This window comes from Octopus bimaculoides, chromosome 6, assembly GCF_001194135.2.
Source record: "Octopus bimaculoides isolate UCB-OBI-ISO-001 chromosome 6, ASM119413v2, whole genome shotgun sequence".
NCBI classification, from domain to species: domain Eukaryota; kingdom Metazoa; phylum Mollusca; class Cephalopoda; order Octopoda; family Octopodidae; genus Octopus; species Octopus bimaculoides.
In genome coordinates this window covers 66,153,173-66,166,650 of record NC_068986.1, presented here as the reverse complement: position 1 = coordinate 66,166,650, position 13,478 = coordinate 66,153,173, and the positions used below count along the sequence as shown (strand labels likewise).

General features: G+C 34.9%; 1 protein-coding gene across 1 annotated transcript in view; it reads left to right on the top strand.

The window, feature by feature from the left end:
• Window positions 1-13,478, top strand: part of LOC106877208 (laminin subunit beta-1) — a 173,934-nt gene that overhangs the window by 98,648 nt on the left and 61,808 nt on the right. Inside the window, exons 5-9 of the mRNA XM_014926058.2 lie at window positions 4,261-4,421; window positions 6,064-6,184; window positions 9,675-9,863; window positions 12,278-12,457; window positions 13,121-13,230. Of these exons, the coding sequence (XP_014781544.1) occupies window positions 4,261-4,421; window positions 6,064-6,184; window positions 9,675-9,863; window positions 12,278-12,457; window positions 13,121-13,230 (761 nt within the window). The remainder of the gene's footprint in view (window positions 1-4,260; window positions 4,422-6,063; window positions 6,185-9,674; window positions 9,864-12,277; window positions 12,458-13,120; window positions 13,231-13,478) is intronic.

Here is a 13,478-nt window from a genome sequence, read left to right as displayed (position 1 = left end):
TAGCGGAAGCTATCGACTACCTCTAGTTTTTCAACCTGGAATGAGATAGAAGTTGTTTCCTGTTTGTTTACAGTCTTTATTGCACCTGAACATCTGCCACAAACAAAAACTAACTTGCTAGTTAACCTGCCTTTGATGTTGCTGCACCTCTTGTGTGTCCATAGCTTGCACCGGGTACATCTTATAGAGTTACTACCTACTCCTTTTCTACATACTGAGCAGGGCCATCTACCTGAAGGGGTTTGTGTTTTTTCTACCTTCCTACTTCTTAATACATGTTTATTGTTTATAATATGTTCAGATAATTATCTGCTTCAGTACTTAATTTCTTTTGTTAGTTGTTATATTAATTTGGACTAGCTGGAATTGTTACAGTCTACCTCACATTCTTCCTTCATTGACCAATTTCGAGACTTCTACAATCAAACTGAATTGAGTCTTAACACAGATGTTACACTGTGACTCCTGATAGAAATTTCCTTCAAATTGTGCTAACATTATTTTCAATTTTCAGTATTTTTTTTCTTTCTTGCAACCAAAATCTTAAATTCACTGTCTGCTTGCTCTTTAGATGATTTGAGAAATATTGGGAAAATGTGATTCTGATATGAAATAATAGTAATAGTAAATTTAAGCCATTTTTTTCTGGAAGGAGAGGGCAGCATGCTTATTGCTTGTGAAGGTCTCTGGTTCTAGGGCTGGCTACCAAATTTCCATGGCATATAAATGACTAAGATCATAACCTTCCCTCTGAATGGGACACTAGTCCATTGCAGGATTACTCCTTAACAGCAGAGTGGACTGGAGAAATATGAAATGAAGTGTTTTGCTCAAGAACACAACATACAGCTCAGTCTAGGAATTGAAACCACCGTCTAGTGATCATGAGTGCAACACTCTAATCTGTATGTCATGTGCCTTCACTTTTTTCTTTTTTTTTCACTTATTTTCTCACTTTTTAATTAGAGAGGAAGGGGTAGCATCTATAACCCTTTATTTTCTTCAGGGTCTCTGAGACTTGTGGCAGGAAGGATGTAATAATTATCAAACTGAATGTCTGGGCTGAATTAACTTTTGCTGGATGAACTTTCGCAAATGGTACCCAAGGGCTTGGTGGTGGTGTTAGACTAGGTTAAAGTAAATCTACCACAATCCAAGAACTTAGAACACTAAGAGATGGAACAAATTGCAAAGTATTCTGTCCAACTTTCTGACAATTTCCATTAACCAATAACCTTAAACTAGAACTTATTTCATTAACCCCTAAAAAATGAAAGACAAAGTTAATCTCAGCTGGATTTGGACTCAAAAGGACCAGAACAAATATTGTTGTATTTAGTTAGAACTCTTTATGTTCCAAGTTCAAATCCTGTTGGATCACTCTGCCTTTCCCTCTTGTTGGGTCAGTAAGATAAAGTACCAATCAAATACTGAAATTGATTTAATTGATGAACCTTACTTTCAAAATTTGTGACCTTGTGACACATAGTTACATCCATTAATATGAATTACTTACTATCTTACACACAGTCACATATGCATAAACATACACACAATTACATGTGCATAAATACTCACGCATGCACTCAGATTCTTCTATGCAGTTACTTGTTCTGCTTGAAATAGCTGCTAGATTTCCTTCAGATTACACCCTTCCATCCAGATAAAAAGTATGCATTAGATAATGTAAGCCTACATATCCATTAGGTTGGATAGTCATAGCTAGAATGCCTTTGATTATAGGTATGCTTGCTGAGGGCTAACCTGAGGCCAGACATATGTTAGTGTACACACACAACCAAATGGACATAGACAAACACACATACCTAGCTTCATAGACACATGAACCCACTTCTTCTATGCCAACCGCTAGATTCACACAGTTTTGTTTCTTTTCTTTAGATTCCTTCTCATTGCAGCTTTGTATTTTTGTAAGTTTTGTGAGAATCAGTCATTATTTCCCTACTCCCACACACATACACACTGTTTGTTATCTTCATGGAATCTTTTCCTGTGTATGTCTGTTGAGCGTGTGTATGTGTGCGCGTGTGCACGAGTTTTACATGTTGCTTTGCTTCTGTTTTTAAAATTATTTTCATATCTTTTTACAGCCATTTTCCCCTCTTATTCATGGTTTTGTGTATGTATTTTTTGTAATGCAATGTCTTTTTTTTAAATAAAAATGTATATATGTTTGTGTAAGTTTAAAAAACTTGGAAAATATTTGGGAAGTCTTTAGTTATTTCATGTGACCCCTAAGTGGAATGGTTTCATTACATTTCCTTAAATTATAATCAAGCATTAGTTTAACTTATTTTAGTATCTATTTTTGTTTTTGACTTTCTCCCCTTTTGGCAACATTTCCTTCAGGGAACACTGTATCTATCACCAATATTACAACATATGCCATAATCACCACATTACATATATGCAACCACCATTGCTAGTAACATCAGATCAACCACTACCATTGCCAACAAACATCACATATACCATTGACATTTCACCAGCAATAAATTCAATTCTTTAAACCTTATATATTTATATACTTTTGGAATGCAGGATTTTACTGAAATCTAATATGTCTTTCTGTCACAAAATTTCTTGTAGTTCTATAATGAAATCCAGATAGAGTGAAAGACGGTGAAAATAACTATAGCTGGCAGCTATCTTTGTTTATTGAATTGGAATTTTTCTTTCTCTCTACATTTTATTTACTTCATAGAAATCTTATTGCCTTGATGGATACAAGTTATGTGAAAATGTCATTATATATATTGAAGTTTCAATAAACATGTTGCTCATACACAGGCAAACCTTTCTAGAGATTAAGATTAACTGTGTTTAATCAGAAAAGGAGCTGAACCTTTGCAGACTCTTTTAGAACTGATGTAGCCATTGCATAGCTTGAACAGCTGCAAGACAAATGTGTACAGGAAATACATAGGTTGTGGAGGTGGGGAACTGAGGGTCTGGCTTACAATGCAGGGAATTCTGCTAAAGGAGCTAATGCCCAAGCAGTGGTGTTAAACGGGAGAGCATGTTATCCTGAATATCTTGGTAACATCCTTTTACAAAGGCTTAACACTTTAGCATTTAAATTGGCCATATCTAGCCCAAATATTCTCCTTATGTTCAAACTGGCTAAATCCAACCCTCTCACAATTAATGCATAATGTCATTCTAAAAATATACAATCACATCATTGAAATCTCAAATCTATGAGATAGTGCATGATTAATTGAAAGCAGCGTGAATAAATAAGCATTACATTTGATAGAGTACTCTGAATGGTAAAGGGTTAAGGTAATTGTATTGGTAGTAATGTGAGAATAATGAGTTAAATAGCAATGAGAACATTTCTGTGTATAAGAGACTAGATCAATGATTTAAAGGCGAGTTGCTGAATCAAAATTGCATAAACAATTCAAGAACTCACTGGAGACTAGTCTCTTGATGTGATGGTATTTCTTTGAGGTTATAGGTAACTGATGATACTTTGGTAAATATGGTGAAGGATTAATTAATAATAGGCACAGGCATGTTTCATCATCATCATCATCATCGTTTAATGTCCGCCTTCCATGCTAGCATGGGTTGGACGATTTGACTGAGGACTGGTGAAACCGGATGGCAACACCAGGCTCCAATCTAATTTGGCAGAGTTTCTACAGCTGGATGCCCTTCCTAACGCCAACCACTCAGAGAGTGTAGTGGGTGCTTTTACGTGTCACCCGCACGAAAACGGCCACGCTCGAAATGGTGTCTTTTATGTGCCACCCGCACAAGAGCCAGTCCAGGGGCACCGGCAACGATCTCGCTCGAAAAACCTCATGTGTCGCCCGCACATGAGCCAGTCCAGGGGCACTGGCAACGATCCCGCTCGAAAGATTTCAGGTGTCGCCCGCACATGGGCCAGTCCGGGGGAACTGGCAAACGATCCCGCTCGGAAAAAAAAAAAAAAAAAGGTAAAAAATTTGATGCCTAACCATATGTTCTGGATTCAGTCCCACTGTGTAGCACCTTGGGCATGTGCCTTCTGCTATAGCCCTGGGCCTATCAAAACCTTGTGACTGGATTTAGTAGAGAAAAGTTGAAAGAAACTTGTCTTGTGTGTGTGTGATTTTGTGTTTGAAAGAACATTGTTGTTTTTCTATATTTTTCTATAAGATGTGCAATCTCCAGACAAATTGCACTGTATGTGTTAGTGGTAGATTGGAGTAATATGAATGCAATTAAACTTTTTTCTCTGTATTTTAGGTGATGTATTACTTCATGACAAAGGAGATACAAAAAAGAAATACTACTATGCTATGTATGACATGACTGTCCGAGGAAGTTGTTCTTGCTATGGCCATTCGTCTCATTGTTCTCCTATTTCTGTCAACTCTGATGCTGTTGGAATAACTGCCAGAGATATGGTTAGTATGTTTGTCTTTTTATATATTTTATATTGCTTCCTTGTAAGTGATATGTAGAGTGGTATTAACAAAATGAGTTGACAGTATGGGTTTGAGTCATTTTAATTCGCTTAATTCTGATGCTTGCAATGCCTTTCTTTAGACAAGCTGCATAACAAGACCTTTCACATAATTTTAATACAGTTATCCTTCCATTGTGGAAGTATTGTTCCTGAAAATCCACATTATGGAAGTATTATTCCTGAAAATGTTAATGTAATGTGGAATTCTGTAGCATAAAACCAATTTTTTTATTGATGTAGCCCTTTAACATTCAGATTACACTTTCAAATGTAATGTAATTCATATTGTTTTGAATTAATCATGTGTTATCTCATAGCTTTAAGATTTCGATGATGTGATTGTTTATTTTTAAACTGATATCAAAAGTTGAGTGTGACATGCTGGATCTGGCCAGCTAGAACATAAAACAAGTAGAATATTTGGGCTGGATATGGCCAGTTTCAATGCTAAATAGTTAAATATTAGCATAGAAGTCAGAAGGAAAATAAGTGTTGGCATTGTAGAACTCTACATTGCAGGAAGATTTTCAACAATGAAAGTGTTTCCATAATATAGACGATGCCTATACACCAAAATTTAGAAATCGTTTAACGTCTGCTTTCCATGCTAGCATGGGTTGGACGATTTGACTGAGGACTGGTGAAACCGGATGGCAACACCAGGCTCCAATCTGATTTGGCAGAGTTTCTACAGCTGGATGCCCTTCCTAACGCCAACCAATCAGTCAAATAATATTTAGAGACCAAACACAAGATTCTCAGCTGCCATTTTGTGAGGTAACTTTTGGTATAGAAGGGGTAAGAATCAAAACATTATCATTTCTATCTCTGGCAAACATGCAGTTTTCAGGAGCAGGGTAGTGTTGCTTGAACTGATTTCATAAATTACTGGTACTTATTGATACGTGTGAATTGAACTAATAAACAGAAATCACCAAGCTAAATATTGAAAAGGATTGTTTGCATCGATGTCATTGTTTATTTTAAGCATTATCTAATAACATGGCTTTAGGTATTGCACTCTCTCTTTCATTACTCACTATATATATATGTGTGTGTACACGCATACACACACATATATGTATACATATATAGTAGGCTTAACACATATTTATATAGAAAACAAAATAAATGAAAGGCAGTATATAATAATCATATCAGAGTACTACTCTGTGGATATCTATACATGCTTGCTTTGCATTTTCCAACTCTCTCTCTCTTTTTCTCTTTCTCTCTTTTTCTCTTTCTCTCTTTTTCTCTTTCTCTCTCTCTCTCTCTCTTTTTCTCTTTCTCTCTCTCTCTCTCTCTCTCTCTCTCTCTCTCTCACACACACACAATATATATATATATGTATGTTTCATTCAACTAGATCTCCTGTTATACTTGGTCACAGCTATGTAAGAACATCTTTTCAATTTTTCTTTATGAATACATTGTCTTATGACTCATTCTTCTCTTTTCCTGCACCACACTACTCTCCTACTGTTTTCATTCCCATTTTCTCTCCCAACCCAGCCCCCAAAAAAAGAAATCGGTTGAATTGATGTCAGAAGTGAATCAGTGCTATATTCTTCTTCTAGGTTCATGGTAAATGTAATTGTACACACAAGACAACAGGTTACAACTGTGAAAGATGTGAAGACTTCTATAATGATCTTCCATGGAGACCTGCCAGAGAAAAGCAACCAAATGCATGTCGGAGTAAGTATGACCACATGTATATTTTCCATTGCACATTGGTTTATCCTATACATCATGGTAACCAAAAAAATAAGAATTCAAGCTTTGTTTCTTAAAGTATTTTTTTGAATGAATAGTCTTAATAAATCTTTCAATAAAGAAATAACTTTATTACTCACCTGTAACAGTTGCCCTTGTTATATTTACTCCCTTGTTTGGAGTGCCTGGGACACAAAATTATGAGGAACATAGTTTCATTAAATCTATTCAAATGTTCTCCATTCCATACATTTGCAGCTGTGCTTACACATACACATTGATGCATATATACACATGCAGTTGAGCATCTATACATATATATAGATAGTTTCCTTCCATTCTTTTATTGGTTTGGATCTCAGACCATGACCATGTTAGCTGATCTTATCAACCTCAGTACTTTGTCTGATACTTAATTATCATGTCAGCCTCATGAGAAGGAACAGCACAGTTGATCTGGTTAATTGTTGTTGTTGTTGGCACTCTGTCGCTTACGACATCGAGGGCTCCAGTTGATCCGATCAACGGAACAGCCTGCTCGTGAAATTAACGTGCAAGTGACTGAGCACTCCACAGTCACGTGGATCTGGTTAATAGATATGATCTAAATATAATCAAATGTCACACATCAATTTTTGTTCAAACATCTATTCTGCCATCTCTTCTTGATGAAAGCACACACACACACACACACACACACATGCATATAAATGCATATCATGGTTTCTGAGTCCCAAATTTTACTCGTATAACTTTGGTTGATACTTGAGGCTGTAATAAGACACTTGCCTGAGATACTATTCAAATTTCTTAACCACAGTAAAAGACATGCACATACACACATACCCGCACATTTATGAACTCATAGGTGCATGAATGCATCCATCTGTCCAATGATCCAAGGTGATTAATTTCCAGAGTTCTTGGTGCTTCAAATAGATTGTTTTGTGGTAACTGCTCCAGCTCTCTGCACTCTGAGTTGAAATCCTGCAGAGGCCCAACATTGCTTTCATTCTTTTGAGGTTGATAAGTAAAATACGAATCCTGTACTGAAGTGGATTCTTCTTTTATTTCTTTAGTTCTATCTGCTTCTTTCTTCCTCTGAGAAAAAAACCAATGGTGGTCAGACCTGGAAAACAACGTGCTTCACCAGATCTGAAATGCCTAAACTGGCACTCCATTGGTAATGATGATGAGTGTTTCAGTTGATCCAATCAGTGAAGGAGCCTGCTCATAAAATTTACGTCCAAGTGACTCCACTGACACATGTACTCCTAACATAATTCTCAGGGAGATTCAACATGCTACAGAATGTGACAAAATTGGCCCTTTGAATTACAAGTACTACTCATTTTTGCCAGCTAAGTGAACTGGTGCAACATGAAATAAAGTGTCTTGCTGAAGGACATAATGTGCTTTTGAGAATCGGACTCACAACATTATGATCATGATCCAAATATCCATGTCACACTGCCAGCTCTACAACTCCATCAAGAAGTGTCTCCTCCCATACCACTTTTCCATGCAAGCATGGGTTGGATTAGATATTTTGAGGCAGTGTTTTACAGCTGGATGCTTTTCTGGATACCAACACTTTTAGTTAACTCTTATGACATGCAGAGATATGGCGTATCTTTTCTAAAAATCACAGGACATGTGTACATGTGTATGTGCATGTGTGTGTGTTGATATGCATATTGGCAAGAAAATTGCTGATAAAGCAGTGTCAAACCAAAATATTCCAGTCAGTTTGTGCAGATGCTTCCTTGTCACTCACAATGGAAATGCATTAAACCATGATTGGCATGCTGGAAACCTAGAGCCTTGTGATGCTGTTGTTCAAATGTAGGCTATAAAATGAAAATAACAAAAATAAATAAATAAATAAATAAATAAATAAAACCCATGAAGTTATGGGCATGGAGTGAAAAACTGACAGTGACTGGACATTACTATATCCTAAAAAGTATAAACATGTTGTGGCAAGTCACCAGCTTCATTGCTTTCACAAAACCATGAATATATTACAATATACAATTATAATCTACAAGTTGTGAAAACTTGTCCTGCCGAAACTGGTTACAGCTTCAGGAAATCTTTCAATCTAATCAGTAACATCTTGTTTTGATTGGACATCATAATTTAGTGCATAATTTGGTTGAATTCAACTCCTTGGTAATTAGGAATACTCACATTAATGATGATGATGATAAATTTTAACAGAGGCAGAAGGTCAGAAAAGTTAAGAAGTGAAACGTTTGACTTATATTTTATTTTATCAACCTTGGAAGAATGGAAGGCAAGGTTGATCTCAATGAGATTTGAACTCAGAATGCATAGAACCAGAAAAAGTACTGCAAAGGATTTTGTCCAGTACTCTGCTTTGTTAATTGTATGTGATGATGACAACAACAAAGCAGTGATAATTTCTAACAAAATCTCAAGACTTAAAAATTTTGGGAAAAGACGAACAGTTGATTACATTACATTGTCCACTGTACATGACAGATACTGTATATTCTTGACCCCAGAAGGAGAAAAGGTAATGTTAATTATGGCAAGATTTGAGCACAAAATGTAAAGATTCATAACTGAATATTGCAAAAATACCAAAAACAGTGATAAGAATACTGTAAGCAATGCACAAAAGATAAATTTGATATTCTAACATATCAGTTGAAATATGAAAGTTGGACTTGTTTCTTTCTTTGTATTCTCTTAGCTGTAAAGAATGTGTTTTTGTAGAAGAGAGGAGCAACCAGCATAGGAGATTGGAAAGTAATTAAAATATTGAACTAACACTTTACATAGCAAAGCAAAATAACCAAGATTGTATTAGTTAATTATTCTAGGAAAAGAAAGAATATTACATTTTGCAAAAGTCTAAGACAAACAATGAATAAACAATGGTAGATAGTGAAATCCTCAAAGCAAAATGTAAAATGTTATAGTATTAAGAGAAAATGATCCATTCACTACTGCACATTTGAAAATAATCTAAGTTTTGTAGAACTTAGTAAGAACATAAAACTAAAAACGGTTCCTTCTAAAGAGAAAATAGGGATACTTTGGAAATATTTGAAAATGCACATTTAGTAAAGGATAAGTACAATACAATAACTAGTTGATGTTGTTAAGTCTCAGGTTAGCCCTGGCAGAGCAATCTTAAAATCAAAGCAATTTATGTTCCATCTTAATGCATATCAGGGACTAGTGTCAAATGTATTCTCCTTTAATTCAGGTAATAGATAAGATTTAAGGGAAATTTAGCTGATGTTTCTAGCAGATTGAGTGACTGTGTGAAAGCTCCTTTACTAACTCAGTGGGACCTCATATTTGAATTTTATTATTTCTTTGATATATTTGCTATTTTTATTAAGTGATCTTTGTTGCATTGTTTTTCATTGTTTTGCTTTTGCCATGTATCTCTGCCATATTTTGATGTATTTTTATACCTTTTATTCTTATGCAGAATGTAATTGTAACAATCATGCAACAAAATGTCATTTTGATCCTGCTGTTTATGAATTGACTGGCCGTGTCAGTGGAGGAGTCTGTGATAACTGTACACACAATACCATGGGCCGTAATTGCCAGTTTTGCAAACCATTTTTCTACAAAGACCCCAGCAGAGCTGTCACTGATTATGATGTTTGTCGACGTATGTATGAGATTTTTCTACCTTGTCTCTTGTAACTGAAACATATTTTCAAAAGTAACATTTTGTTAGTTATTTGAAGCACTTGTGTTTAAACATTGATAAGAGGAAGGATTGCTGGAAAATAAACTGATTCAATTTTTTTGCTTTAACCCTTTAGCATTCCGATTACTCTATCAAATGTAATGCTTATTTATTCATATTGTTTCAAGTTAGTTTAGTTTCGTTGTCCTCCCAGATGCTTCAATGATTTCACATGAGCATGCCATTCATCACAGTCTCCCCATGCATGTTCTTAATTTGTCAATATTTATCACTCTGTTGTCCTGAAGCAAGTTGTTCACATAGGTTTGATGTTTTCTTCCTCTCTCGATTCTTCCTCCAACTGACTGCTGTAAGACCAGTTGACACACAGGTTCTTCTGGGTTCCTGACACAATGACCAGCAATTCTCATTCTTCTCTGCTGAATCTTCTCAGTCACTTTGGGTAGATACTGGTAAAGCAGCCCGTTGTCAAATGAGCTCGCCATGTAATATTCAGCTGTTAATTTTTTTTCAAGCTTCTTGGTGAGGGTCCAGGTTTCAGCACCATATAACAGAACTAACTTTTCAGTTTACATGCCATCTTAGAACTTCAGATTTTATGCAGTTTGTGACATGCACTCCAAGCAAGTGCCTTCCATACAGCAAAGTCCTTTTCACTACTCTCCATCCTTGCCCCAAGGTACTTGTAGTTAGTAACTTATGTGTATAAAGCTGAAATTGTTTTGAATTAACCATGAATTATCACATAGCTTCAAGATTTCGATTATGTGGTTGTTGGGTAGGTGTAAGAGACTGGATCTAACCAGTTTGAACATAAAGCAGATAGAGTATTTGGGTTGGATATGGCCAGATTAAATACTGAAGGGTTAAAGCAACAACAAAGTTGGCCTTGATGGAACATTGAATTTCAAATAATGAGGTACAAAATAAGATATTGTGAAAAGGGGCTCTATTCATTCATTCAACCCTCTCTCTATCACTATGCTCCATTAAATCTGTGTCACGATTTTCATTTTGATTTTATATTTCACAATTAGGGTTTACTGAAGTTGGAGTCTTTTCTTTTTATTTAGTATTGTAATCTCTCTTCTCACTTATCATTGAATCTTCTAAGCTAATTGAAGCTAAAACAAAATAATAGTATTAGTCATATGAGTGGGCCTACTCACAATGTTTGGCGTTGGTCTTTTCTATGGCAGTGCATTTATTGGTTGAGACATTTTTATGAAAATGTCATCCATGATAGATACTTAATTTCCCTTTCTTTCCTCTCAATATAGAAAGCTACTATGTACACTCACCCATTTTCTGGCATTGTATATACTTATTTTTATGTCTGCTGCTACCCACTCAGTATGGTCATAAGAAGTGGTTGGCAAAAAACTGAAGTAAAGCTGTGCTTAACTACTAAAAGTGTCCAGTCATACAGACATACACCCATTTAAGAAGAATACAGTTGTGGTAGCAGTTGTGTTCATAAAGCACTGAACTTAAACAGCATTTAATTTCTAAGTTCAGCCACAACAATTCACAGAATGAAATAAGTTAACTTACTCTGTTGTGAACTTTACGTATTTGCCATTTGCTGATGTAAGCCATCTCTAATATATTTGGGCTTGCCATTTTGCCTATTTTATTGATTCTCCAGAAGGATCAAAAGCGCATTCAGCTCTGATGTGATTCAAACTTAATGTAATGAGGTCTATAACAGTTTATCATTAAAAAAACCCTCAAAAACTTGCTATTGTCCTGACCACCACCACTGTTTTAGTATATTTCTTTAGGGAATATTTATAAATTAGCATTAGTCTTAACTCATAAAGTCAGTGCTTATGCATTTGGTAGATGATTGTAAGTAACTTAGAATTTTTCTAAACTTTATTAGCTTAGAAAGATTGTAAGAACTTAAGACACAACTTGTGATTACCATTCCAGTGACCTTATTTTATCAGCTAGCAACAACAGCTGGTAGTTGATGAATTCATTATTTTGTAAATGTATTAAATGTTTATGTAAAATATTACCTCATTCCCCATCTATGCAGGCCCAAATTTTCTCTTGCTTTGAATTGGACATTGATATCATGTATATTCTTGTAGTAGTCCATTACTTATGGATGATAATTATAAGTGAGGAAACACAGTGCACTGGAATTGTTCTGGTTGCTAGTCTCTGTGCTCTCAGAATACTGTTTAAATGTTATCTCAAGCTGAGAGTATTCTCAATTTATCAGTGGAAAGAAGACTTTTTTTAAAATTAAGCTTTGCACAGTATAATTACATATAATATTATACATTTATATGTTGTAATTTTTATAGTCTTAGCAATACAGCTATTACTATACATAGATCCATTTTCATCATAATTTTCAGAGTGTGATTGTGATCCAACTGGATCTGAGAAAGGTGGTGAGTGTCATGGTTACACCAGTTCTGATGGACGTTACCAAGCTGGAAAATGTGATTGTAAGCGCCATGTGGCAGGAAATCGATGTGACACGTGTGCTAATGGTTTCTGGAATCTGAATAAAGACAACCCATTTGGGTGTGAAGGTAAAGTATCTTAATTATTTATTTCTGTTGCTATTTCATGTTGACTTCGTCAACATGGGTTGTGTAGTTTTACAAATTGTTGCAGTGACCGTAAAAAATTTTTTTAGCAGAATAAATGTCTTAGCATCAGCTAGTCAATAATGAATAGGTTGACACGAGGAATATGCCAGGATTTGAACTGATATAATAGAAATATTCCAAGCCCAGTTCCTCAACCATTTAACTATCAAAGGTAGTATTAGAATGATTAAACAACCTATGTGAGATTGCCCTTGGTTCTATGATACAAAGCTCTTACTTTAAAGTGATCTAAATTAAGGTTTTTCATCAAAATTTCATCTTAATTTCTGTCCCTAACAACAGGTTAATAATGATAGTTATTTTACTAAATTATTCATTATTTTCAAAATTAATTGAAACAAGAACATGGTAATCAAAAGTTTAATGATTTGTATTTAGAACTGTGATTTTCTTCTTGCTGTTGCTTGGCTTTTTTTTATACTGTAAGTGTGTGTATGTATATGTGTGTGCATGTATATGTGTGTGTATTCTCTATCTTGTGTAGGTGGGTGTATTATTTACACTGTACTGTATGTGTGTGAGTTTGTGCATGCAATGTTATAAGTATGTTTATTGAAATTGTCATATTTGTTTATTCTATAGCTTGTGTGTGCAATGCTGTTGGTACAAGTCCTGGGAACAGCTGTGACAAGACTACAGGAAATTGTCTCTGCAAACGTTATGTCACAGGACAGCAGTGTGACCAATGTTTCGTAAGTTTTGTTGATAATCACTAATGGAAACTGTTTACATAATATTCATATATCTGTGTGTTTATATATATATATATATATGATGTATGTGTATGTATGTATATGTATGTGTACATATATTTATGTGTATATATATGTATGTATATATATATATGTATATGTATGTGTACATATATTTATGTGTATATATATGTATGTATATATATATGTATATGTACATATATTTATGTGTATATATATATATATAT